The sequence below is a fragment of the Callospermophilus lateralis genome, chromosome 5 (assembly GCF_048772815.1).
Source record: "Callospermophilus lateralis isolate mCalLat2 chromosome 5, mCalLat2.hap1, whole genome shotgun sequence".
NCBI lineage: Eukaryota > Metazoa > Chordata > Mammalia > Rodentia > Sciuridae > Callospermophilus > Callospermophilus lateralis.
In genome coordinates this window covers 130,312,123-130,337,348 of record NC_135309.1, presented here as the reverse complement: position 1 = coordinate 130,337,348, position 25,226 = coordinate 130,312,123, and the positions used below count along the sequence as shown (strand labels likewise).

Below are 25,226 nucleotides of genomic sequence, written 5' to 3'. Positions count from 1 at the left end.
CCTAAAGTGAGACTTACTCTGAGAGAATATGTCCAGAACTCTCTTTATAACCTGGTTTCCATAAGCCCTCATCTGCATATAAAGCCACAGTAGTACTCAACAGGCTTTGAGAAATCCTAAGTGGGTACATCATATACACTGGTGGAAGTGAGGCTTTTTCTGTAGACCAGTTCTCCCCTTCATTGTGCCCTAGATCTGTAAGTTGATTTAGATCAGGAAGCTGGACAAGGGACCATGATTTTCTTTGACAGACTACCTCAGCCATCTGCTCATCAGCTTTTCTTCCCTCCCTTGGGTTTTTGGTTACATAAGTAACACTTTAATCAGCTGGCCCTCAGAATTCCATGACTGTTAGCCATAGGCACAAAGTCCTGGAGATCAAGGCATCTTAATTTCCACTCATCTTACTATCCATTTTATTATGTTTACTACTTCTCTGCCAAAATTCTAGAATCCCTTGTCTCCACTGCAATAGCACGTTTGGTTTCACAGCAGCATTTCCTACTAACGACCCCTGTCAGCAGGGGCCAGCCAGGTCTGAGCTCTTCAGAGCTGTTGGGGCACCCCTCACCTGTGCATTCTGCATTACCTCAGTGAAGGCAATGTCTTCCTAGGGAACACAGGTGGCTGCTTGGTCTCACATAAAAAATCCATCCTTAATATTCCCACCTCCTGAAACTCCCCAACCTTTACCTCAGTACTATGTCAAAGTAGTTCAACCATCTCCATCTCATTTACTGTTTGCCACAATCACATGCAAACCTTAGTAGCCAACCAGCAATATAATAGGACCAACTTCAGGTGTCCTCCATTCTTAAGTGGTCAGCCAAATTCCCATAACATTTTTTTGGGGGGGTGGGTGTGTGTTTGCTAGGGATTGAGTCCAGGCACACTCTACCACTGTGCTACATCCACCTCTTTTTGAGACAAGATGTATACTAAGATGCTTAGGGCAATTGTTGAGGCTGGCCTCAAGCTTTGCAGTCCTCCTGCTTCAGCCTTTGAGTTGCTGGGATTACAGGTATTTGCTACCACACCTGGCCCATAACCTGTATCTTGTCTTATATTCTTCCATTTCCAGCTCTTACCAATCAACCTCAAGGTCAACTCACATTTCCCCTGGATTCCAGGTTGTGCAATTCCCTCAATGTCTACACTATTTCCATCCAGAGAGTAGGTTGTATTTCTCCACTAAGGCTGGGCTGAGACCCCACTTTGCTTTTGGTGTAGAGAATAACAAAAGCATTGAAAGAGGATCTGGAGGCCAATCTCAGAGGCAGCTGCCTCACTAGAAGGCTTGATGGTCTTTGGGCAAGAATGAGCTGCTTCTGCCAGACCCAGAATCATCTATCTCAAGGTCTTAAACCTTAATCACACCTTGCCATGTAAGAGAACATGAAAGAAAACAGCCTGAGGCTAATCCTTGCATGAAGATTATATCAAAAAGTCATTTATTTGGGAAATGATCCCAGAATGCAGGAAAGCATGAGAGTAAAACCAAAGAGGAAAGAAAACATAAGAATGTTCATTCCAAAATTGGCCACAGGCAACTGGTAGTTGATTCTGTAGGATCTTCTGAGGAGCTTTATGAAATGTGTTTCAGAATCATCTACCCAGGGAATGAGAGGAGGAATCATCCATTGGCAACTTTCCATTGTTGGTCAAGGGTGTCCCATGGGCAACTAACTCCCTTATACTTCTGTGTTATAAAATTAGGCATTTGACAACAGTGAAGCCAAAGCAAAAGGCATGTAGCAGAATCCAAAGGGAAGTGCTAGCTATTACATTCTGAGAACCTGGTCAAAGACTTCATAGAAGTAGTGGCCACAGTAGCAGCTGGAGTAGAAGGCAGGGCAGAAGGGATCTGAAGTGAGATCCAAGATTTCTGATGCATACATAGATCAAAGGCACTAAGCTGAAAGAGATTTTTACATGGTTGAGTAAGAAAAGGCAGAGTGAATGAAAACATTAATCCTTGGTCATGTGGTGCTGAATTGAAGAAGGGCGGGACCAGCTCCCACAGGAGCCTGCAAGTCTGAAATAAGGAATTGGATACATAAGGTGAAAAGTGCTCACTACTGAATAAGTAGCTCAGGAAATGCACTCTTTTCATTGTTATAATCTAGAACCTTGTTTAAAAAAAATCAGATGGTTTTTTAAAAAAAGTCATGTTTTTTTAAAAACATCATGATCCTCTACATCAAATCACTGCCTTTATAGAAATAGTTTGGAGGGGGGGGAAATTGACAGGTAAGCTTTTTCACCTACTACCAATCAGGAAAAAAATTAAGAGACCATAACTTAAGAGCAGTTCCTGGAAATTTTGAAGAAAGGGTATGTCAAGAGTTCATATTTTAAATGAAAGATCTTAATACATTCTTGGCTCTATTGACTTTCACTTTAATGTTTTTTTCAGGAGACTTCAAATAGCAGTCATGAGATGAAGTGTTTCAACTAAGTCACAAGAGGATCAAATATGACTGTTCTGACATCTGTGTCAATCTCAAAAGTACTGTGTTCAGGCTCAGTGGTAGAGCACTTGCCTAGCCCAGGTGAGGCCCTGGGTTCGATTCTCAGCACTGTATATAAATAAATAAAATAAAGGTCCATTGTCAGCTAAAAAACAAAATAAATAAACAAAAAAGTACTATGTTCATAAAATTAAAAACCTAGAAGTCAAAGTGCATAAATAAGAAAGCATAAATTCCATAAAGAAGACAGAGAAGCCCTATTAGATACTAGAATTTACAGGTGGCCAGAGAGCACTGGCCTCTAGTTGACCCAGAGGAATAGGACCCTAGTCCAGACTTTAAAGGAAAACATGGTAACATGCTGCATTAACGTTTATAGCAAAATTTCATACATTCTTACCATCCAATTTGGTAACTAAGAATAAATTACTGTAGAAATTCCTTTATATTAGACAAATACCTCCTTAAAGACAAGACATGTGGTATAGCTTTTTATTTCTGGCATAAGTAAGGAGCCCTGCCTATGTTAGGTTTCAAATGTTTGTGGAATGAATGAGTGAATGAATGAGCGGAAATGAATGCTCACATTTAATAGCATATTCTGGGCTGGAGTTGTGGCACAGTAGTAGAGCACTTGCCTAGCATGTGTAAGGCACTGGGTTTGATTCTCAGCAATGCATATAAATTTTAAAAAGTCCAAAAACAGCATGTTCTGCATATGTCTTGTCTATATTGTTAGTTGAGAAGGGGAAAAGAATACTCAAATATCTAAAATGTTTCTCTAAAACTTTATTTCAAAGTTATTCACCTTACCATCAATAAGGTTTATGGTTAATGCTCTGTGCCAGTATTACCAGGCTTGCCCATTGCCGGCAATGGACTTTGAGAAAACCCATTTCTTGGCAATCAAACATTGAATTACTCTTTTCGACATACTGAACTCCCAAAACTTGGAAAAGTATTACATGCACCATTTTCCCACCATTCTTTTAAATCTGGGCTTACATTATTAATCTACATCAGTGGATGTTAAAATGAAGTCATTTTAACAAATTATGACTGTACAAATCAAAATACCACTAGTTAATATTAGACAAGAGTATCTTACAAACACTACAATACATATTAGCTTGCAATCTGAAACATTACATTTTGTATTTGTTTATTTTCGATAACTGAAACTTCACAGAATTTAATGGTAAATAAAGTTTTAAAAATTTAGTTCTGTACATTAGTTCCAACTATCTCTATTTTACAATCTATAAGGCTCATGTCATAGTTCAGCACCAAAAACATCTATAAAACTTTCTAACCAATCTCTTTCATTCCATGTGATAGTTTTTTGTTGCTTTTTAAAGGTGAATGTCCAAGAAAAAGCTTTATAAACCCTACTTCCAGACCTTGAAGTGGAATACTCTTTTTTGGCTAGTCAGACTATGTAAAAACTTAGGTTGTACCTTCTTATTTTCATCAAACAGATACAAAAACAAAAACCCACACAAACACACACACAAAACAAAAAGAACTCATACCACAAATCTGTCAGTCTAGAAATTGAATTTGTAACACTGAAACATAAGTAGCCTAATAATGCCCTGCTCCATCCTTCCTTTCCAGTTTAAAATTTTAAAAAGGCATCAAAGAAATGTTTTATGTATCTTTTAAAATAAGGTGCAAAGAAGGATTGCAACAAAAAGCTTCCTCATACACACCTCCAATAACATCTCGATGTTCTGAGCACAGTCCACCATGAACTGATCAGGAGCACTCAGCTCCTGCAGCTATCGTAACAGCTCCCAAACAGACCATGCTTTTTATGCCAGAAGCCTGCTCAATGCTAGTGTCTCTCTGTTCAGAGATCATCACAATAACTTTGTCACTGTTGGTCTGGATAATATTCCAGAACCAGTGTTACTGTCCTAACTCTTTTCTGCCTCTCTAGGATTTATAAATCTGAGAAAAAGAATGTTTGTCTTGCCATTTTCAAAGAGCATTTGTGCATATCACATTTTAAGACCACATTCCCCAAGCTAGAAAAAATTTTCAAAAACCACAAGTACTTTCAATAATCTTGTTGTTCAAAGTATAAAATTCTTACACATTAAAAAAAAATTAAATTGGAGACTAGTACCTCTGCTTTCCTCTAACAGAAGCACAGGATTCATACTACATTTAAAAACTAAATTTCATGCATATAAATGGCCAGAGAGGTATAAAATTTACAGAGCCCTTAACATCATTCGAGTACATTTAGCATTGGCTAGACCACAACAGGAAGCATGTTAGCAAATTGGGCAGATAGACTTGTCCAAGAGCACAACAGTTTGCTAGGCTCTGTGTCAGTCACATAAAAATTTAAGCAATGTGTAATTCTTTAAAATTGTCCCCAGACATTCCCTTCCTCAATCATTCCCCTATCCCCACCCCAACCCAAACACACTGTGAAGTCTCGCAGTTCACGGAGTATCTTAATGTTCCCCATTACTAATGACAGCTACTTCGGGTTCTGCTGCTGATGCAGGGAGCCTTGGCACTTTCTTAGCAGGGCTTGGAATATGCTACAATGAAAATAAAATAGTTGTTAGCTATTACACTTTTCCCCAAGGATCATGGCACTAAAGTTCCCATAGAGAAACTATTAAAGGATAACTCTGGAGATAGTCATGCTAACTATATAGCTTTCCCTGGAGGGAACTATTTTGTTTCACCTTATGATGAACTGATTTTAAAATAATCTATAAAGCAAGAGAAGGAGATCATACAGTATTTTACTTGTTACATTTTATACAGCAACACTGGTGGCTTGACTTGCTACCTAACGGGTATAAAAACTAGAAGCAAGACTATGCATTTACCAAAGTTATAATAAGCAGAAAAAAATCATAATCATTCAAGATTATAATATATAATAAAGTCCTTGGTTTGAAACCTGGCTTCAGCACTTACTAGCTATGACACTGGGCAAGTAATTCAACTTCTTGAAGCCTTATCTCCAAAATGGGCATAGTATATTGCTAAAGGTAATTGTTATAAGGATTAAATAAGAAAATGTAAGTAAAGGGCCTATCATATAATAGGAATTCAAATCATAGTTATTATTGTTACTTCTTGACAATGGTCTGAGATGAGATGTAAGCAGCTCAACAGTATCCCAACTTTCTCTATCTCTCAAGATACACCACAAATAAGCTTCTCTCTAGATCAGTCTTCCTTTAACTTCTGGCATTGTTACTAAAATCTTGTACTTAGCATGTACTTTATAAACTTGGAAACCGCAGCTGGAATCTTCTCTCATAGCTCTTGCTCTGAATTACTATTTACTAACATTCCTTTAAATTGCTAAACTTCAGTTAGGGGCCCCAAACCCTGATATATATGTGTGAACTTCTTTCTTTCTTTGGTGGTGCTGGGGATTGAACCCAGGGCCTTATGCATGCAAGGCTAGCACTCTACCAACTGAGCTAAATCCCCAGCCCATGAACTTATTATCCTGTCAAAGAATAGGACCAACACAATGAGCTTTATTTACCTCAGTTGCTGTATTTGAATGCACAAGTCCTACTCCTTCACCCAAAGTGTCATCATTTGGAGAGGGGCGACGAGCGTACGTTCTTCTATGCTTTTCATCCACTCTAACTAGGTACCATGTTCCTTCAAAGAGTGAATCTATTGAACACTGGGGTATATAGTTGGCTAAAGAGAAGGTGGAGGAGATTAACAATCAGTTATGATTTACAACTCATCTGGTAATAAAACTGAAGAATTTTCCTATTTCCTTATAATTTTCACAGACATCTGTCTTGATAGCCTTATCTTATATGTTGTATACTTCATGTTACTCTTCAAGAAGTTTTTATTTAAATGAAATTTAATATTTTACCCAAGTGATGAGTGTCCTCTCTGAGCTTCATGTTTTCAGCAAAGACATCTGGTGCTACACAAGTTCTTGAGTCAAGCCTTGATTTAAGATCACATAAACTTGCTGTTATTTTATCAAGAGCAGACCCTAAAATAGCAAATAATTTCAACATTAGAAGACTAAAAAATAGCATGTCTCGAAGGTTGAATAAAATATTGTCAAATAAAAATAACTTTTCTTCCAACATTACTGGCAATTATTTAAAAACAAGATAGTATCTATTGGACCTTGGACTAGACATTTATTTAGTATCAGCTAGTAGACAAGTTAGGAAATAGGTAGGATATGAAACTACAAATAACTTTTCTATAGTTAATCCATGGTATAATTTCAAATAATGTCAAGTCTTTATCACCTCTTGTGCAATATTTTTACTTCTTCCTATTCAGGGAAGGCACAAAAATTTCCTTAAATATAGCCAAGACCATAAATCTATAAAAATTAGTCTAATCCTTAGCTAAGTGTGGTGGTTCATGACAATAATCTCAGCTACTCAGGAGGCTAAGACAAAAGGATCACCAGTTTGAGGCCATCCTCAGCAATTTAGTGAGACCCTGTCTCAAAATAAAGAACAAAAAGGGCTAGGGATATAGTTTAATGGTAGAGTGCACCTAGATTTAATCCCCAGTACTGATGGAAAGAAAAAAAATTTACCCTTTATCCAGTTAAGGCAAATTTATTAGGGTAGACAGTAAGAATCTGGCTATGTTAAAAGTAATGAAAATTAAAGTTAACGAACTATGGGATTCAAGTAGTCATCTGAGAAGATTGCTAAAACAATCTCACTGAATCAAATTCCCAACACATTCTTGTTCAAAGAATCAGCACTTGCCTGGTGTGGCATCTTGTGTAACTTTAAGAGAGTACAAGGTGGCAGCCAAACCAGAACCATAAGAGAACACTCCTATCCTCTTTCCTGCCAATTGCTGAGGAGAGTACCTGTGTAAGAGGGCAGCAAGGGGGGGGGGGCAGGGGAGAGAAGGCAAGAAGTTTAACTGATTCAAACCTATAAGAGGGAAACCATAAAAGGAGGAATAAAAATTCACACTATACATAAAAATGAAGATGTAACTTAAAAGTTATTAAGGATCTAAAGGTTTCAATATTACAGTATGAAATTTAACCATTTTAATATTGCAGGGAACAGACTAAAAAAAATCTTTGGGGGAACAACAAGGCTTATGAAAATTATACCACAAAATAAGCTACTCTGTCAACTTAGACACCTGTGCATAACTGTAAATCAAGAATGATAAAACCAGGGCGGGGGTTGTGGTTCAGGTTAGAGCACTTGCCTAGCAAGTGTGAGGCACTGGGTTCGATCCTCAGCACCACATAAAAAAAATAAAATAAAATAAAGGTAAAAAATAAATTAAAATAATAATAAATCAATAAAATAGGAGTCAGGAGACTGATATGAAATTAATAAACACTTCTGGAATAAATACTTGCTGTTATTTTATCAAGAGCAGACCCTACAATAGCAAATAATTTCAACATTAGAAGACTAAAAATAGCATGTCTCGAAGCTTGGAAGAACCATATGAAGAACCCATATAGCTTCAACCCATGTCCTTCAAGACAATAGACAATAACAGACAATAACTGAGAACTATATACCTGCCTGATGCTGGATTTGGTCTTAGAAAAGATAAGTTAAGTAGCTGAAATTCATACTTACTGGGCTAGAACAGAAGCAAGGGAACCATATACTGAGGATGTATACATATTTCCATTTTGATTTGATACCAGCAAAGATGCCTTTGTTTTCTGATTAAAGAGTTCAGAACTAGCCTTCATAAATGCCTTTTCCACATCTCTGTCAAAGTAAGTATCTTCTAATTTAACATCCCTGAAAGATTTTAAATAATAATAATAAAACAAACAATTTTACAGTGTTCAAAGATTATGTTTTCATTATGTTACACATTGGGCCTAATTAATATCTACATCTTTTAGTGTACATGATTCTATTTTTTCATTAAGAATCAAAGACAGGGCTGGGGTTGTGGCTCAGTGGTAGAGTGCTTGTCTCACACATGTGAGGCACTGGGTTCGATCCTCAGCACCACATTAAAAAATATATGAATAAATAAACAAAATACCTCAGCACCACATTAAAAAATAAGTGAATAAATAAACAAAATAAAGTTATTTTTAAAAATCCTTTAAAAAAAAAAGAAAGAGAATTATGCTAACTGCTATGGAAGATATAACAGTTGTACACATATGGTTCTTTGAGGTTTTATTTTTATCAAGTAAAGACAACTTGATACTAACATGTTAATAGACTAAAACATTATTGTCACCAAACACAATACTGTCTCAAGTCCACAGTCATGTCTGTTTAGTTAGAAAAGTCATAGGAACTAAGTCTTGAAAGTCAAGTAGAATTTTACTAGATGAAGAAGGGACACAGGTGCACAGAAACAGAATGAATTAACATACATAGCAAGCATGAACCTAAAAAGTGAGAGGGACTACGAAATGAGACTCAATAGTGGCAGTGAATAAAATAGATATAAGCACAGTGACTAAAAAGAGACAAGAAGAGCTCACTGGCTATGGTAGTGAATATAGGTACTTCTGTAGTGATATTATCATGGTGACAATGAGAATAAAGCTAAAGATGAAATCACAAAGTCTTACATAGAACTGACTAAAGAATTTGCATAGGTAAGCCACCACCTCGCTGGGACTCAGTTTCTTCATTGGTTAGATAGATTTTACTAAAGGACTTTTAACATTCTTTTGACTCTAAAATTTTCAGGTCTGTACAAATAAAAAACCCCTCTTAATACAGAAGGAAAAGAATCATAATAGGTCCTTTTACCCGAAAGCTTCCAGGCCACTGTAGATAGTATTTTTATCTCTGTTCTGGTCATTAAGGAAGTCATTCAGCATCATCCGAGCTAGAGATTTCTGAACCAGTTTACAATATGGTGAGTGAAAGATCATGAAGCCAAAATCATTTAAGGTAAAATCTTTATCATTTCCCTCTGCAAGAGAAATCCAAAGAAGCTATGAAATTCACATAAGTCATGATATTTTACAGCTTGTCTTTAGAACAATGTTAGGATGTTTTTATACCTTTAAATAGTAATCAAACTATCCCCAATAATGAAATCTTTCTATAGTTTAAAAGATCTGTCAAAAAAGACATCCATATGAATCTAACTACTAACTATAAAGATCTAATATTAAAAAAAGAAAGACACAGAGAGCACACCTCCAACCCCCACTATGTAGACAGGCTGCCATCTGGGCCCACTGTGCTCTTCTATAATGTATTATCAAGTTTCAATAAACTTTTGCTTTGCTTGCCCCACTCCCAAAAGAAATCCAGAGATGGAAAGTATATACATCACTCATTTTCAAATTTAAGAGTCATACTAGTAGGTTATGTAATCAATTTAGTTGGTCAGGACTAATTATTATTTTTTAAAATAGAGTAGAAAAATAGCAAACTGCATAACTTACAGCATGGATAAGTAATTTCATGATACTTTTTGTTTCATACAATGTTTCACATTCACAAAGTTAAGTTTCCTTTTTACTCTAAGTCCCAATAAGAAAGTTAGACTACTGCTGTCCTGTTAAATACATACTAAATGGTATGTCTTTTTAAATACACACCGTTAAACAGTGCAGTATAAATAGCCCTGTATTGTTAAATAGTATAACATTTTAACATACTGCTAGAATGCTTCTTATTTAGAGCCACTATATTCCCTAATATCTATTATGAAATATGATCTTTAATCCTCTTTTAAAACTTCTAAAAGTAGAACCATGGAAAAAGCACACTTTCTACAACACTGTGTTATAATGGTAATAATTCAAACCCCTACTTTTTTTAGTACCTTTAAAACTTTTTCAGGGTTAAAAACTGAGATTAACAATGACCCTAAAATAGCAAATACAATTCACAGGTCATAGTGCCAACAGATTTTGGTGGGAAGGGATCACTTCAGTAATTTATTTTCACTGGTTTTCTCTGCATAATAGTTAACACCTTGTTAAAGTACCTCTCTCAAAAGACAAAATTCAAAATACTTTTTTAAAAAGGGTAAATCAACCTAAGTATTTCTGCAGAGATATACTTCATTTTCAAAGCTTATCTTTTTACCTATATTATACATTCCCCAAAACTATGGGAAAATGCTATTTGGTAGATAAGAGTAAATAGAGTAATAGGGTACTACAGAAGGATAGTCACAAAGCAGTTTCTCACAAAACATACACTTCCCTCAACAGATAGCAAAACCTAGGAAAATCATTAAAGGTAAAACCCACCTTTCTGCCACTGGGCACGGATCTTTTTGCGGTAGACAGAATAGCAGCGGTCTAATGCACTGAGGTAGCATTGTATGGAGAGTTTTCCATCGACTATAGGATATTCGGAGACCATATCGGGCTTGTAAAAATCATAGGCATGTTGCATATGTGTTCCACGAAGCCCTATCAGAACCAAAAGGAAGATGTCTGTATATTTCTGCTGCTTCTTTTTTTTTTTTTGGTACTGGGGATTGAACCCAGGGGTGCTTAACCACTGAGCTATATTCCAAGCCCCTTTTCATATTTTGTTTAGGACAGGGTCGCACTAAGTTGCTTAGTATCTCGATAAGTTGCTGAGGCTGGCTTTGAACTCATGATCCTCCTGCCTCATCTTCCAAAGCCACTGGGATTATAGGTGTGCGCCACTATTTCTGCTTCTTGATGTCTACATATTAGGAAGTATACCACATAATCTAAGGACCTTCTTTAACTCCCTCACCAACTCTCCCCACCTCCATATAGGAAATGCAAGGGAAAGCCAATATAATTAAAATGAAGGAAAGTGAAGACTCCTTTGGTATGTAACCTTTCCATGCATGTATCATAAATCTAACTGGGAGATCAAAGTTACTGTACTGAAGACAAATGAAACTTGCCTGTGACTATGGGAGCCAAGTTATTACTACCTTACTTCTCTTGTAAAGTGGGGATGTCCCCACCTACCTCATAAAACTACTATGACTACTATGAAGCTTAAATAAGGTAACACACATAAAGCACTTAGCTTGCATTTAATGAACATTCAGCAAATAGTAGTTTCTATTTCCATTTTCAAGTCTCTCAGGATATTGTGTCAAATAAATAATTAACTAATAAATGCTTTCCCAAACACTCACCTCGGTCAAAAATTAAAGGAGCATTTGGCCCAATCAGCAAAGCCACAGCTCCAACTCCACCTGTAGGTCTGGCATTTCCTGTGGCATATATAGCAATATCTCCTGCAACTACCAAGGCATACCGTCCTGAAAGATATTTATGATTTCACAAGGTGGTCAACACTATAAATATTATACATGCAAACTCAAATCTGTTATATATTACCCAGAACATGCTTTCCCTCTCTTTAATAAAGAAATAAATGCCAACTAAATTTGGACTAGATCATTTGTTCTATACAATAAGATAACCAATTCGTGACTTAGATAAGCCAAAAGCCATAGTTGTATTTCTGAATATACTTGAACAAATATAACTAGTCAAAGTTTGCACATGGCATTAATTAAAAGGTCACTTGGGTGTATTCATCCTCAAGAAATTTTTTGGGTTTTGTTTTTTTGTTATAGAGGCATGTAACTTACCATCCCAAGAGCTGGACTCAATCCAGTTAACAGCATTGAAGACAGCAGCTGTGCCTCCATAGCACGCATTAGTTGTATCTATTCCTTCTATATCTGTATTCCCAGACTCCTCAAATAGCTGCATCAAATTAGTCTTCACTGACTTTGATTTGTCAATGATTGTCTCTGTTCCAACTTCTAACCGTCCAATGCAATCATACGAAAGGTTATTTCTCTCCATTAGATTCTGAACCACAGTTAGGCAAAGAGAGTTGATATCTTCTCGATCTGTGCAGAAGCCCATCCTGGCCTGGCCCAAGCCAATGGTATACTTTCCAGCATCTACACCATCATATTTTTCCAACTCTGCTTGATCAACATATTGAGAAGGAAAATAGATCTCAAGGGCAACAATTCCCACATCTTTTGGCCAACAAGCTTCTGCATTCAAAGGAAGCGACCCAGGCATGGTGAAAGAGCTTTAGAAAGAAAAAAGAGAAACAGACATTGTTTTAGGCTACAAATTGCTGACTTTAAAATTCAAGATTGAGAAGCAGTTGTGAGTCCAATAATCACCTGAAATATTGGTTTAGTCTAAGTTTTTAAAAGTACACTTTAGTTAGGGCAGCCAACTGTAAATCTGTAAAATAGCAATGATTGTACAAATGGAATATTATCTCTTAAAATCATAAGCTTTTAAAAAACTTATTCAAAGTTTAAAAAAACTATTCAAAACTGGGCATCCATGGATTTAAAACATGATTAGTAGAGGTAAGCAACATTCAAATAAAATTCTGTACTGCAAAGAACTGTAAGCTAAAATATAATGACAATTTAAAAGTATAGCTGACAAATCAGAATTATCTGACTTATAATAAAAGGTTAAAATAAATGCCATTTATTCATAATAGATATATTATATTGATTATCCACAACTATTGACTTTAGGAAATACAAAAATCATTAGATCAAGTGATGTTGCTTTTTTCGGGTAGGAGGGTGGGTACCAGAGATTAAAGCCAGGAATGCTTAACCACTGAGCGACATCCCCAGTCCATTTTATCATTTATTTATCTTGCTAAACCACTGAGGCTAACTTTGATCTTGTGATCCTCCTACCTCAACCTCCCAAGTGGCTAGGATTACAGGCTTTTAAAAATTCTAATCTAAATAATCTCAGCAAGTAGAAAAACCACAGTATAGAAATCTAGCAAGCCAATCTGTATAAGGCCTCTATGATTATAATCCTATCCCAAAAAAGAAATCAAATAATTAACATTTTGTGCAAAGATACATTCCAGGACCCATTACAGGGTCAAATGCCAATATTCTACAATTCAATTTCTGCAGCAGTGTATACATAATAAATGAGCATTAAACTACATCTTCTAAATCATGAGAAAAAAAGAATCTCTGATAATGCATGCTATGTCTGTGTAGCAACTAACTCCTAAAACCATGTTAAAAAAGGCACTAAAAAGTTGGAGTACTGCCACACGATGAAGGCTTTCAGAAGCATCTAGATTTACTTACCAAAAGTAAAAAAAAAAAAAAAAAAAAAAAAAACGCTAGTTCTCAGGACCACTACTGTATACCCCAAGGGCAAATCACTTAACTTACTAGAGGCTCAATATCTTTGAAAGATTTTATGAATTAAGACATGAGAAATTATTCTAGATATTTCCAACAGAGTGGGGATTACCCAGGGAAATGATTATAGATTTGTTGTCTGGGCTAGAGGAACAAAGGGGAAAGGTAGTTTTTGAGATCCCCCAAGCCTATATTCCCGGTGCTCCTGCCACTACAAACAAGACCTTCTCATCTCACCAGAGTACCTCTTCTGGTATCATAACCAGGACCCAGATGGAACAGGTGTCAGCAATATATTATCAGGCTTTGAAGAGTGATACATCACCCCAGTTTTAAAGAATCCTTTCCACATCCAAAATTCTACAACTCAATTTCCTTTTTAAGTATGACACATATCACACATATATAGCAGAACAGGACTGCTAAGGTGGCAGAATTTCAGCTCTTCATTGATCTAAAGATCCTGATTTATGAGTTACTGGGGCCATTCTGATTCACTAACTTTCTGTAGTATTTGCCAACCTATGACTAATTTGATAACCTCAGGAGGCTGAGGCAGGAGGATCACAAGTTCAAAGCTAGCTTTACTAACTTAGCCAAGCCCAGGCAACTTAGAGAGACACTTTCTCTAAATAAAAATTTGAAAAGGGCTAATAATGTTGCTCAGTGGTTGAGTACCTCTGGGTTCCCAGTATCATCCCCCTGCCCCATAAAAAAAAAAAAAGAAAAAAGAAAAAAAACTTAGCAAGACCCTGTCTCAAAATAAATTTTAAAAAGGGCCAAGGATGTAGCAACGCTAAAGCCCTAGACTAGAATGTGCAAGGTTCTGGGTTCAGTTCTCAGTAACACACACACACACACACAGTGCCTAGAAATATAATCACAAAATCTAAATTAATGATCTTAAAGTCCACCAGTTGAATATTTCTTCTAAATACAAGAATATTATTCTTTTTCATTCATCCAAAGAATACCAACATGTTACAGGCTAAAACATTTTGAATAATTTTAGTGGGACAGTAAGATAAAAATACATAATAATCAACAGGTAACAATATATAATACATTATAGTATTCAGAACTGAATATATAGAAGTAAACAGTAAAACACTGCAGAAACAGATAGTGCTACAAGATTTTCAACAGGGTGTACGGCATAAACAGACACACTATAAGGTACTACAAAACTTTACGATCTATTGAAATGAAATCTTAGTGCCAGTGAATGGATGAGGCAAATATGTCAGGAGAACTAGGTTAAGGTCAGGTAATGAAGAGTCTAATGTACTGATATCAGCAGCTTTGAATTCATCATAAAGATAGTAAGAAATCAAAGAGGTTAAAAAAAGGAATAAGGTGATCATATTAATCATCATAGCAATATTTTCTCAGCCCTGGAATCCATTTAGGGGACAGCAAATATTTTTAAGAATGAAACAGAAAATAGGAAATACCAGATTGCATAGCATAACAAATGTATGGATTTTTTTTCTTGGATTTTGTTTCAATTATTCACACATATACAGTATTATCTCCTACTGGGGGATCACAGTCAAAACTGAGAGCTGCTATTTTGTAGTCAAAGGTGCTATGTATACAATGGGTTTGAGTTAAGAAGCTGATACAGCAGTTCAGATAAAATATGGGTCATACAGCAATTACTATATGTGGGGTGAAAGAAGGAAGAGTTCCAAAAATGCAGAAGCAAAAATTTGGCAGAAATTGCAATTGACTAGATGTTAGGAAAAGGAAATGTGTGGGGATCTAGAACAACTCCCAGATTTCTAGCCAACTGTTTTATGACTTTTTATGCTCACTGTCAGTTATGCTAAGTGAACAGGGAAGTACCTCTCCACTTTGTTCTAATCTTCCCTTCTTCCATGAAAACCCTATTTCCTTCTGTTCTTTTCTCTGGTAAATGGGGTTCAACCAAACCAGCTCTCAGAGCTATCAATGAAGAAGTGAAGAAGAGAACAAACTGAGACAAGCTAAGCTGCCTTTGCTCCTGTCATTTCACCAACAACTACACATATTTTTTTCCAAGTTATCCTTACCATCTACCACCATTCTATATGGAACTTTACATAAGATTCTTAGCTTTGACTTATGCAACCTACACCTAGAAAACATGAAGAGAATTCTACTAACCTTAGTAATTGAGGATAAATGCTAAATATTACCCAATCTTTCCCTGTCCTACAAATAAAGTTACCTTCCCTTCACTCTCCAATATTCTATTCATTATCCCAAAACATCTAGTCATTTCTTCAACAACCCACCTCTTGCTTCTGCTTCTTCCGATCCTTTTACAGCTCTGGACTATGTACATCACATCTCACCCATGAAACCTTTCCAAACTAAACTGATAGCATTCTACTCTTTCAAAATCATAACAACACTCAATAGACAACTACTAATTACCTTTAGCACTCCTTGCCTATCATATTTCACCAATTAAAGTGCCCCACTTTGACAGTCAACAGCCCTATCTGAAAGCAATTTCCAGAAGAGCAGAACACTCTTTTCATTCCTAGGAACCAAATGGTCTGAGAAAGGCAGTGAATCCCTAAGCAGAAGTCAAAAGTAGGAAACCAAAGGACAGCACCAAGGCTTTTTGTTCTTTTATGTATGGACTCTTTAAAAAAAGGTCCTCTCATATGCTTCTCAAGTAGGCTAGATATAAATTAGGGAAACAAAAAACTAGTAAAAGGTCTGAGATGTTCATATTATGTGCTAATTATCTACCAGGAATAGTCTAGCTAATTCACTATTCTTAATAAACAAAATACACAAAAAAAAATTTTACATAGAACACAATTTTGAAAATCTGACACTTAAAAACATTTATTCATATTTAAAATTTTTTTTGCTGATGAAGTTTATTTCATTGTTTTTCAGAGTACATTTATTAAAAAAAAAAATCCAAGCAGCATAGCAAAGATTCTATGTAAGAAAATATCTAAATTTTATTTTTCAATTCCAACTTTTTAAAAGGAGGGAAAATGTGTACACATTTACCACAGAACTCTTTGTAAACCTTCCAAATCTTCCAAGAAACAACTACCAGAGGACGGAAGTCTTTTTTTCCCTAAAGTGACTGCTCACCTCCTCTGGTGGACAAAAGGAACTCCAAGTCCTATTTTTAGTGAACAGAGTAAAAAAGAAAGCCTAATTAACACTTTCTAAGGGCTTCCTACCTAGATAGGAAAAAGATTAATATATCACCAAGAATAAATCTGTAAATGAAAGATAATTGGGGTGGGGGGAATGGTGAGGGGAGGTAAACCAGCTGGGGATGCTGGTGCAAAGGTGGCACTGACCTGTCTTCTCAATGGCTTATGTAAGAGAACAACTTCAGCACCTGCCCCATGGACTACATGACCACCTCCTAACTAAGCTCTCTGCCTCCACTTTCCTGTCCTTGGCCAACAGATATCTTTTGAAAACACATGTTTGATGATTAACATGCTATTTTAATCTCTCTCAAGATTCTATTATTTAAGCTCAGACTCTTTGCACTGTGAGACAAGGAACTCTGACAGTAGAAATTGTGTCTTGCTCATCACTACATCCCAATACTCAGCTCATTGTTTGGAATATGGCTGATATTGAATGCTGAGTAAAAGAGATCTGACTAGCTTTCTATTATAATAGGAAACCATAATACTGAAATACAAGAAAAAGCAGAATCGTAAGAGAGGCACTCCATGGCAATATGAGAAAGCAACAGCTGCAAATAATTAAATTACTGCTTCAAACACACTTATAATCACTATCTATTCTCATATACTTTTAAACATTCATTCACAGCCCAGATATGCATCTTCTATAACTATAATTTAAAAAGCATTGTTTGTACACATGCTTGCCTGTGATTTTTTTGATTACCCTATTATGTTCCATTGTCCCAAATATGAGGTACTATAAAAATTTAAATTGAGCAATAAATATACTGCTTATGGTAACTTTTAAAATAAATATTGTTTTTAGAATTCTATTAAGAAAATAGGTGAATGACTAGTGTTTGAAAAAATACATACATTTCCACATATGTGAAAATATATAAAATATATGTAAGCTGTTGACGATTCACAATCTATTTTAATGCACTCATTACCATGTACCTGAATATTTCGATGAAATATTCACAGAATTGAAAACTTGAGGGTGAGGGTGGGGCTGAGGCTGTAGCTCAGTGGTAAAGTGCTTGCCTCGCATGTGTGAGGCACTGGGTTCAATCCTCAGCACCACATAAAAATAAATAAGATACTGTGTGTTCATCTACAATTAAATAAATATTAAAAGGAAGAAAGAAAGCAAGCCTGAGACTTAATGAGTTAGTAAGTAGTTTGTGATTATACTTTATTATCTATATTTTTTCTCTGAAGAGTGAACACTTTAAAAACTCTTTGCTAGATTTTCAACATTAGTCTAATAAACACAAAATCAGTTTTCTGAAGCATGATGGCGTTAATTAATTTTTGAAGACAAGGTATAAATGATCATGAAAAGTAATTTAAAAATATATGGCACATATAAATGGTTATTTGTTCTAGGATAAAAATTAAATTTCCCCCTTCCCTGAAAACAGAACACTTTACTTAAGCTGCATGACATGATAGCATACCTGTGTGAAGGACAGAGAACTGCAGCCTCCAGGTCTGTCACTGTTTCCTCTGCTTGGCACTAGGAATTTCAAGTAAGAACTTCTTTTAAAGTCATAAATCATTTTCACAAATTCAAGTAATATGACTTCAATTCAAAATGAGCATTTCCTTATCCAATTATATCATGCAGAAAAGATTTGACACGTACTTAGAAAAGTTACTTAAAGCTTATAAAACTCTCCCCCCTTCCTTAGGTTCAGTCAGCAATGAATTTAAATACAATCATATCACTGATTCAGGTTTTAAATCAACTGTGAAGTTGCAGTCTTCTCTACTAAATTTATTTTATCAGGAATTGGGAAGAAGGAGTTTAGGTAAATTGTACATTTCTGGAATAAAGCAACTTACACATTCAAGAGTTACCCTGCCCTTGGGGGCTTGTGGCTGAAATAGCAATTTGTGCCTCTTTGAACCTCAATTTCCTATAAAATGAAGCTAATATAACTGCCCTCCCTAGCTCATTGTGAAGATAAAATATGTAAAAAATGTATTATAATAAAAAGCACCAATACTTTATTATTACCTTAGTTATTATTAGTATTATTCGAATAAAGATTTCTAGCAAGACCTAATCATTATGATTTGTTTAATTTTATACTCATATTTAACATGGCTATCTTCACTCTCCCCAACCTTTAAAAAAGTGATTCCCCCGACTCTTTTAGTGCTTATGTTTAAAAAGTAAGCATTTAGGCAAAGGAGCATTAAATTTTATTACCATTAAAGTTATATGAAAATCACCTAGGAACATGACTTGAGTATTTTCTTCAGTTGATCTGTTTTGAAGGCTGTTATTTGAGATAGAGCTTCTATGTTTAACATGTACATAATTTCCTCCACTCTAAACAATTGGCAAATTTAGCATCTGCCTTTGCTCAGTTAACTGGGGACTATAAAATTCTTTATAGCCTTAGTTTCTTCTACTTCATTAAGTTTTAGCTCCTCTCCCCACTCCCCAAAAAATAAACCTTGAATTTTGTAGGAAAAGAGATTATTACATTTTTTAAAATCTCTTTGATTACAGTATTATACATACATTTTGAGAAAATAATCTATCTTTTAATCTGTATTGTCTCAAATTATCCTTTTGTACTCTAAATTAAACAGACCACAGACACCAGTTTTCAGTGATGGGGGAAAACATGATTCTCTCTCTATCTTAAGGCAACTTAAAATAACTTACAATGGGTCCTTGAGGCCCGTCTGTATATGTATTTGACACCACTTTATCAAGTAACTTTCCCCTGAACTGCCTATATTCCCCCTTTTCTATTTTGATTATTTAAATTGGGAAGAAAAGTTAGGTGGGGAGAGAAAAAGCGTGCGTGTGCGCACCCACATGAAAGAGCAAAGAAAAATAGAAAAGATTAAGAAAGAACTGCTGTGCTACTTCAGGTTGACATGATCAAAGCCCACATATCGCTTGTGAAAGTAATTCCAGAGAGAAAGAGAGGCCTAGAGATTAGGAAAGAAATGGAGATAGTAAATGGTACTGTGGGGAAAGAACTAACTTAAGAGGGATTAATTTTCTGTTCTTTCCTGTAGCTATTGGAAGAGTTCTCTACTCTGAGAAAACCAATATAGGCTGAACATCAGACTTAAATATAGTGCTCCCCAAATCCTAAACTTTCTAAGTGCTGCTGAAATAATGCTGAATGTGAAAATTCCCACATCTGACCTAATGTCACAGATCACAGTTAAAAGGCAAGTACATGGGGCTGGGGTTGTGGCTCAGTGGCAGAACACTTGCCTTGCATGCATATGTACATGAGGCACTGGGTTCAATCCTCAGCATTAAAAAAAAAGCAGGTACATATCTCATTACATACATGCAAATATTCCAAAAAACTTCCTGTCCCAAGCATTTCAGATAAGGAATACTCATCCTGTATTGCCAAGGCCTCAAAACAGGTCTTCAGCTTGTAACAGGTCTTTTCAGTGCAAGTGATAGAAGGAAATTATATGGGTCAGGAAACAGTTACCAAAAAGCATGTTTGGAGACTCCTAAGTACCCATATAGACATTTTGAGTTTGCCAAAGAGTAAAACTCAAGAATGACGAGATTGCTTGGGGCCAACCAGATTCATACAACAGTGCTTTCTTCTGGAACTTACTTAGGGTTCTGGATTTTACCTTTTGGCTCCCTTCTCTGCCTTGATTCAAATGAGTGGTCAGATAAATTAATCTAGTACACATTTTGGTACATGATAATCTATAAGCAGTTACCAGTTGATCTTTTTTAGTTACTGAAGAACAATTCAGCAAATTGAGAATGATTTGGTACCCTTGCTTCTTTAGAATCAAGCAGGCAAAAATTACTGGTAAAACCCTGTCCTCAGCTGTACACTCTGGTGTACTTCGCCCAAGTACAATACATGGACATTCCTGTCTTTCCCGGGAACTACTTGTCTGCCTATCAGAGATGCTATTACTAGTTCAAGGCCTTATTCTAAACTAGAAGAGACTAGGAAGGTTTTCCAGATAAATCACATAGAAAGTGAGTTTTCTAATCAGACTGCACTCCTACTTATGTGTCACTCACACTCAAGTCTTCATAGCCTACTCTCTACTGAAAACTAGTTATGGAGAGTCTTCTTATCCATATTAGGGTTCCTAACTCCTGTTGGGAGAGAGACTATTGATTTTTAAATATCCATTGCCCTTTCTCGAGTGACTGAATGTGGAGTTATAGGAACTAGAGGGCAAATCTTTTAGATTCAAGGACTTAGCAGCTCTTACCAATTCGTTATTTTTACTATCACTTTCAAGATGAATTACAGGACCAAATAGTGTCCAGGAGTTTAAGAAAATTGGCTCTCTACCACTAATGTTCAAAGCAAACGGTAGGTTTGAATTGTTCCCAGATCCTTATCATAAAAATGTAAAGAACCCAAATGAAATCAGAAGAGAATATTTACTGATTTTACAATCATTCCCCAAAGCACCCACACACAACCGCAAACCTTGCAAAGATGAAAATAGTAAGCTTTGAAAGATTAGATTCTCTTCTAACGTTCTAACTACATTCACTTGACATCAAGACAAGAATTAGGATGAACAGATTAAGAATCTAGTTCTAACATGCTCCCATTAGATTTAGTAACATATTTCTTCATCTTTTAACCTATACCACCTTCTTGAGAAACTTTGAGTAACATACCTTTCTATCATATTTGGTTTTATAGTAACCCAACATCAAATCATAAGACTACATTTCTTTCTAAATGTAACCATTATCACTTCTAGGTCTTTGACTAAGATCAAATGTAAATCAGAAACTAATTAGAGATTCTGATATAAAGCCCATTAAGTTCTTCCATTTCCCCACATCCAGTTCCACTGGATTATGGAAGATCCACCTAGGTTTTAAATCATTCTAGAAGATCCAGAAAACCCATGCTACATCAATATTTGAAATTTTCCATTTATTTTGAGAAAAAATCTATCTAAATTCTAAGTCCAAAACCTCAAAAATCAATCCCACAGTTAAAAGAATCAAGATGTAATAGTAATTAGGAGGAATATTTAAGACAAGTAAAATTAAAAGCAAGTCCCAGATGGCTTTCTAAAGCTTCAAACATAATATCACTTTACACTCCTGCTCCCCAGCATTGGACCCACCTTCTGAGAACTCAGATAACTAACTATGTTCAAATTAAACTCAACTAAGTTGCAAATTTACTAATTTAGGAGAGAAATATCTACAAAAGTTTGACACAAAGATAGTCTTTCCCTCTTTCCATAAGATATGCTCTCTGCCTTCTGTCTCCACATAGAAATAACTGAAATTTAAAATTAAAGTTTTCATTAAAGAACACAAACTTCTTTCATGTCTCAAAGCTGCAAAGAACCCCTTGCACAGATACATGCTAGGGACTTTGAATCTACCTCTCATCTACTAGAATCTGGAATACAATAATAATAATTATTAACTATATGAGTACTTCCATTTGTCTGGATTGAATTTTTTATCTTGCCATGTTTTTCATGATTCATCCTTACAAATAGAATAAATGTTAGTTTGCAACAATCAAAACACATAATCCTACTGCAGCGGGTTGTTTAGATCATATGCAGGAAGGAGGGGCTGCAGCAGAGGTGGGCAGTGAAAGAAGCCAATGATGCCCTAAGGCCATAGCCACAGGGGCAAGTACAATAAAATGGGAAACATCACAGTATCTGTTTCCCAAATTCTTCTTTCCAGACTGGGGCAGAGTAATTCTTCCTCTACCACTGGTCAAAGTAGGATGCATGTTTTTAAAGATTTCATATACTTAGCTTAAAATGTCCATGATTAACCCAACTATGTGAGGGTTCTGTGGGTGACTGCTCATTACCTCATTATTTCCCTCCTAAGGCTGGTCTTGAAGTAATTAGCAGGAGGAAAGGGCAGAATTTCGGAATACTGAGGTGATCTATTTTTAAGGCAGACACTAAAACAAACAAAAACAAAACAAACCAACCAAACAAACAAAAACCACCCAGATTTATAGATATACATCTATACACACGGAGGCGGGAAGTAGAGAGGCAGGTTATTTTAGATTTCAAGCAAGCACAGATAGAACGTGTCCAAAGCACCAATATTCGGTAGGGTCTAAACAGCTTTGATTTCTTGCAACTGATCTGGTGAAGAAAAGCAATGCTGCCTACTTCCCTTTCCTTCCATCAACTCTCTATCTGTGGCAGTAGGAGGACACACCCCCTGCCAACCTCCTCCCAACTCAGATCTTCCCCATCCCTTTAGCATCCACCTTTAACCCAAGGCTCTGGGAACACACTGACAGCCCAGCTCCCTTCTCTTCCCCTTCAACCTACCCCAGCGGGCACAGCCGCCTCTCCAGCACTTCCAACTTTGTCATTAGAACACCTGGCCCTCACTCAATGCCCTTTTACCTCTCCTCCGTGATTCGCCTGCCCACTACGGAGTCCCCGGTCCCACCTAAGACTAGCCACAGTCGGCCCCGAGTCCCTGGCAAGGTAAGCCCCGCACGTCAAGCCCTGCATTGCCCGAGCTCTCGGCGTCCCGTCCTCCTGGGCCAGGGCCAAGTCCACGCTTCATCCCTGACCCGGAGCCCGAGCCCGGCTCCTTTGGGCCTAGTCAAGGACACCGCCTCCTCCTGGCCCACACCCGCAGGCGGCGCCTCTTGCAGCCCAGCTCTCCTCCCCCGCGCCGGACACTCACCCAAATGTGACCGGGTAGTGACCACAGGAAAAGACCAAGCCGCGAAAGACCGTACGCGGCGCCTCCCCTCCGCTACCAGCTTTATAGCCGCCGACCCACCCGACTCCGGCACAGCCGGGAGTCGGTGGGAGGCGGGACAATGGCTGCAACAGCCAATTGCAGTCAGCGAAGTAGCCCAGCAGCGTCCGCCTTCCAGTCCGCTTTCTACCAATCAGAAGAAAACTAGAGGCGGAGACTCGCCGGAGTTTTCCCTCGTGGCTGGAAGGGCGGGGGAAGGGGAGGGGACCAAGTTGAAGGGCCGAGGAAGTGGGGTGAGACAGTGACGTCGGGTGGCCCGAGAGCCTGGGTGCCAATGACGGAGCGGCGAGAGACGGCGAGAGCCAACGGGAGAGGAGTGAGAGGTTCTCGGACCAATTCGGGCTCAGTGAGAGGAAATGGGGGCCAATCGGGACTCCGCGTCCCACCACTGAGGAGAGATAGTCAAGTGTGGGAGGCGAGTTGGTCCCGACTTTAGTTTGTCAGGTTGCTTAGCAACCAGAGCTAGGCTTCACCTGTAAGATTTCTGAAATACTTGATTTGAATTCAATCTTAACGTTTCCTAGTTTCCAGAGCAGCAAAATGCGCCTGGATTACAAGTTGGAGCAGAATACTTCATTCTGAATTTATAAATTTGTAAATATTTTAAATAGCAGATTTGTAAACATTCAATGTTGTCACCTCTATTTAATATTTACCACCTTGACTTTTAAAGAAACGACTATTGAGACAATTCTACCTAACTAAACCTACAACAAAATATTTTAGGGGTTGGGCATCAACGAGGAAGATGCAGGGTTTTGCCTGAAAAGGGAAGTTGACCCTGCATTTAAGGATTTTTGCAAGGCATCTGGTTCCGTCCTCCCTGTGTCTTCTGCGCTTCTCTTGTGATAGATGCCAAATAAAAAGTTATTCAAAGAAACAATTTTTAGTATAGCAAATCCATAGAGTAAGGCTTGCCTTACCACCCCAGAAAATCACTAAGAACTCAACTTGGAAGAACTCAAAGGATGATAATTATGGCGTTACAATAGTCTCAGCCTCTACCTAGTCTAGTCAGAGAAATTAATACTTAATTTTGATGGGGGACCATGAGGGAGATTCAGGATTGCCTGTGTCTCTCTTAGCAGCAAAGTAGCAAAATATGTTGGAACCACTGGAAGTGTCATAAGTTACTGGTAGGGAGAGGAATCGTTCGGTAATGGTTATTACTCCACAGTATCATCTGTGACATTCAGTCTATTCCAGAATCAATGTCATTGCATATCTTCATAAAGTTAGTAGATGATAAATAGAAGAGACATTGCCTGATCGTGATCAACATTTTAGGGTAGGATGAATGTTAAAATTCTTGGCATATTAGAGTGTATTGAAAGGCAATAAGAATAAACATAAGGGGGGCTGGGGATATAGCTCAGTTGGTAGAGTGCTTGCCTTGCATGTGCAAGGACCTGGGTTCAATCCCCAGTACCACAAAAAATAAAATAAACATAAGGGGCGGGGGTTGTGGCTCAGTGATAAAGCAGGGCACTGGGTTTGATCCTCAGCACCACATAAAAATAAAATAAAGGTATAGTGTCCAACTACAACTAAAAAAATAATAATAATAATAATAATAATAATAAACACAGGGAGAAGATAAAGTCTTGCCCTTACAAAGGGTTAGCAGATAACTTCAACTCCAGGAGGGTACAATAAGAAACGCTTAGTGAGAGTCATGAAAATGATTGTTTTCAACTGAAA

At 37.0% G+C, this 25,226-nt stretch overlaps 1 protein-coding gene across 3 annotated transcripts; it reads right to left on the bottom strand.

Annotated features, from left to right (window-relative positions):
- Positions 1–3,240: 3,240 nt before the first annotated feature.
- On the bottom strand, positions 3,241–23,568 carry Hmgcs1 (3-hydroxy-3-methylglutaryl-CoA synthase 1). 3 transcript variants are annotated; one of them, XM_076857317.2, is made up of 11 exons: positions 23,448–23,568; positions 18,223–18,281; positions 12,027–12,484; positions 11,565–11,690; positions 10,687–10,851; positions 9,224–9,389; positions 8,072–8,242; positions 7,223–7,329; positions 6,352–6,477; positions 6,001–6,164; positions 3,241–5,029 (listed from the first exon to the last, which is right to left on the bottom strand). In XM_076857317.2, the coding sequence occupies exons 3-11, from the start codon at positions 12,472–12,474 to the stop codon at positions 4,940–4,942; spliced, it is 1,563 nt and encodes a 520-aa protein (XP_076713432.1). In that variant the 5' UTR covers positions 12,475–12,484; positions 18,223–18,281; positions 23,448–23,568; the 3' UTR covers positions 3,241–4,939. The 3 variants fall into 3 exon arrangements, with proteins under 3 accessions (XP_076713432.1, XP_076713431.1, XP_076713433.1); XM_076857316.2 differs by lacking the exon at positions 23,448–23,568 and adding an exon at positions 18,981–19,016; XM_076857318.2 differs by lacking the exon at positions 18,223–18,281.
- Positions 23,569–25,226: the final 1,658 nt, after the last annotated feature.

Excerpts from the sequence above, each read along its gene's own strand:
- Hmgcs1 (XM_076857316.2), bottom strand. The coding sequence starts at position 19,013 with ATGTTCCTAGGTGATTTTCATATAACTTTAATG. Across the intron at positions 12,485-18,222 it reads GTTCTCTGTCCTTCACACAG|CTCTTTCACCATGCCTGGGT; the intron begins GTATGCTATCAT and ends TTCTTTCTAAAG. Across the intron at positions 7,330-8,071 it reads CTTGCTTCTGTTCTAGCCCA|GTACTCTCCTCAGCAATTGG; the intron begins GTAAGTATGAAT and ends CCTCTTACACAG.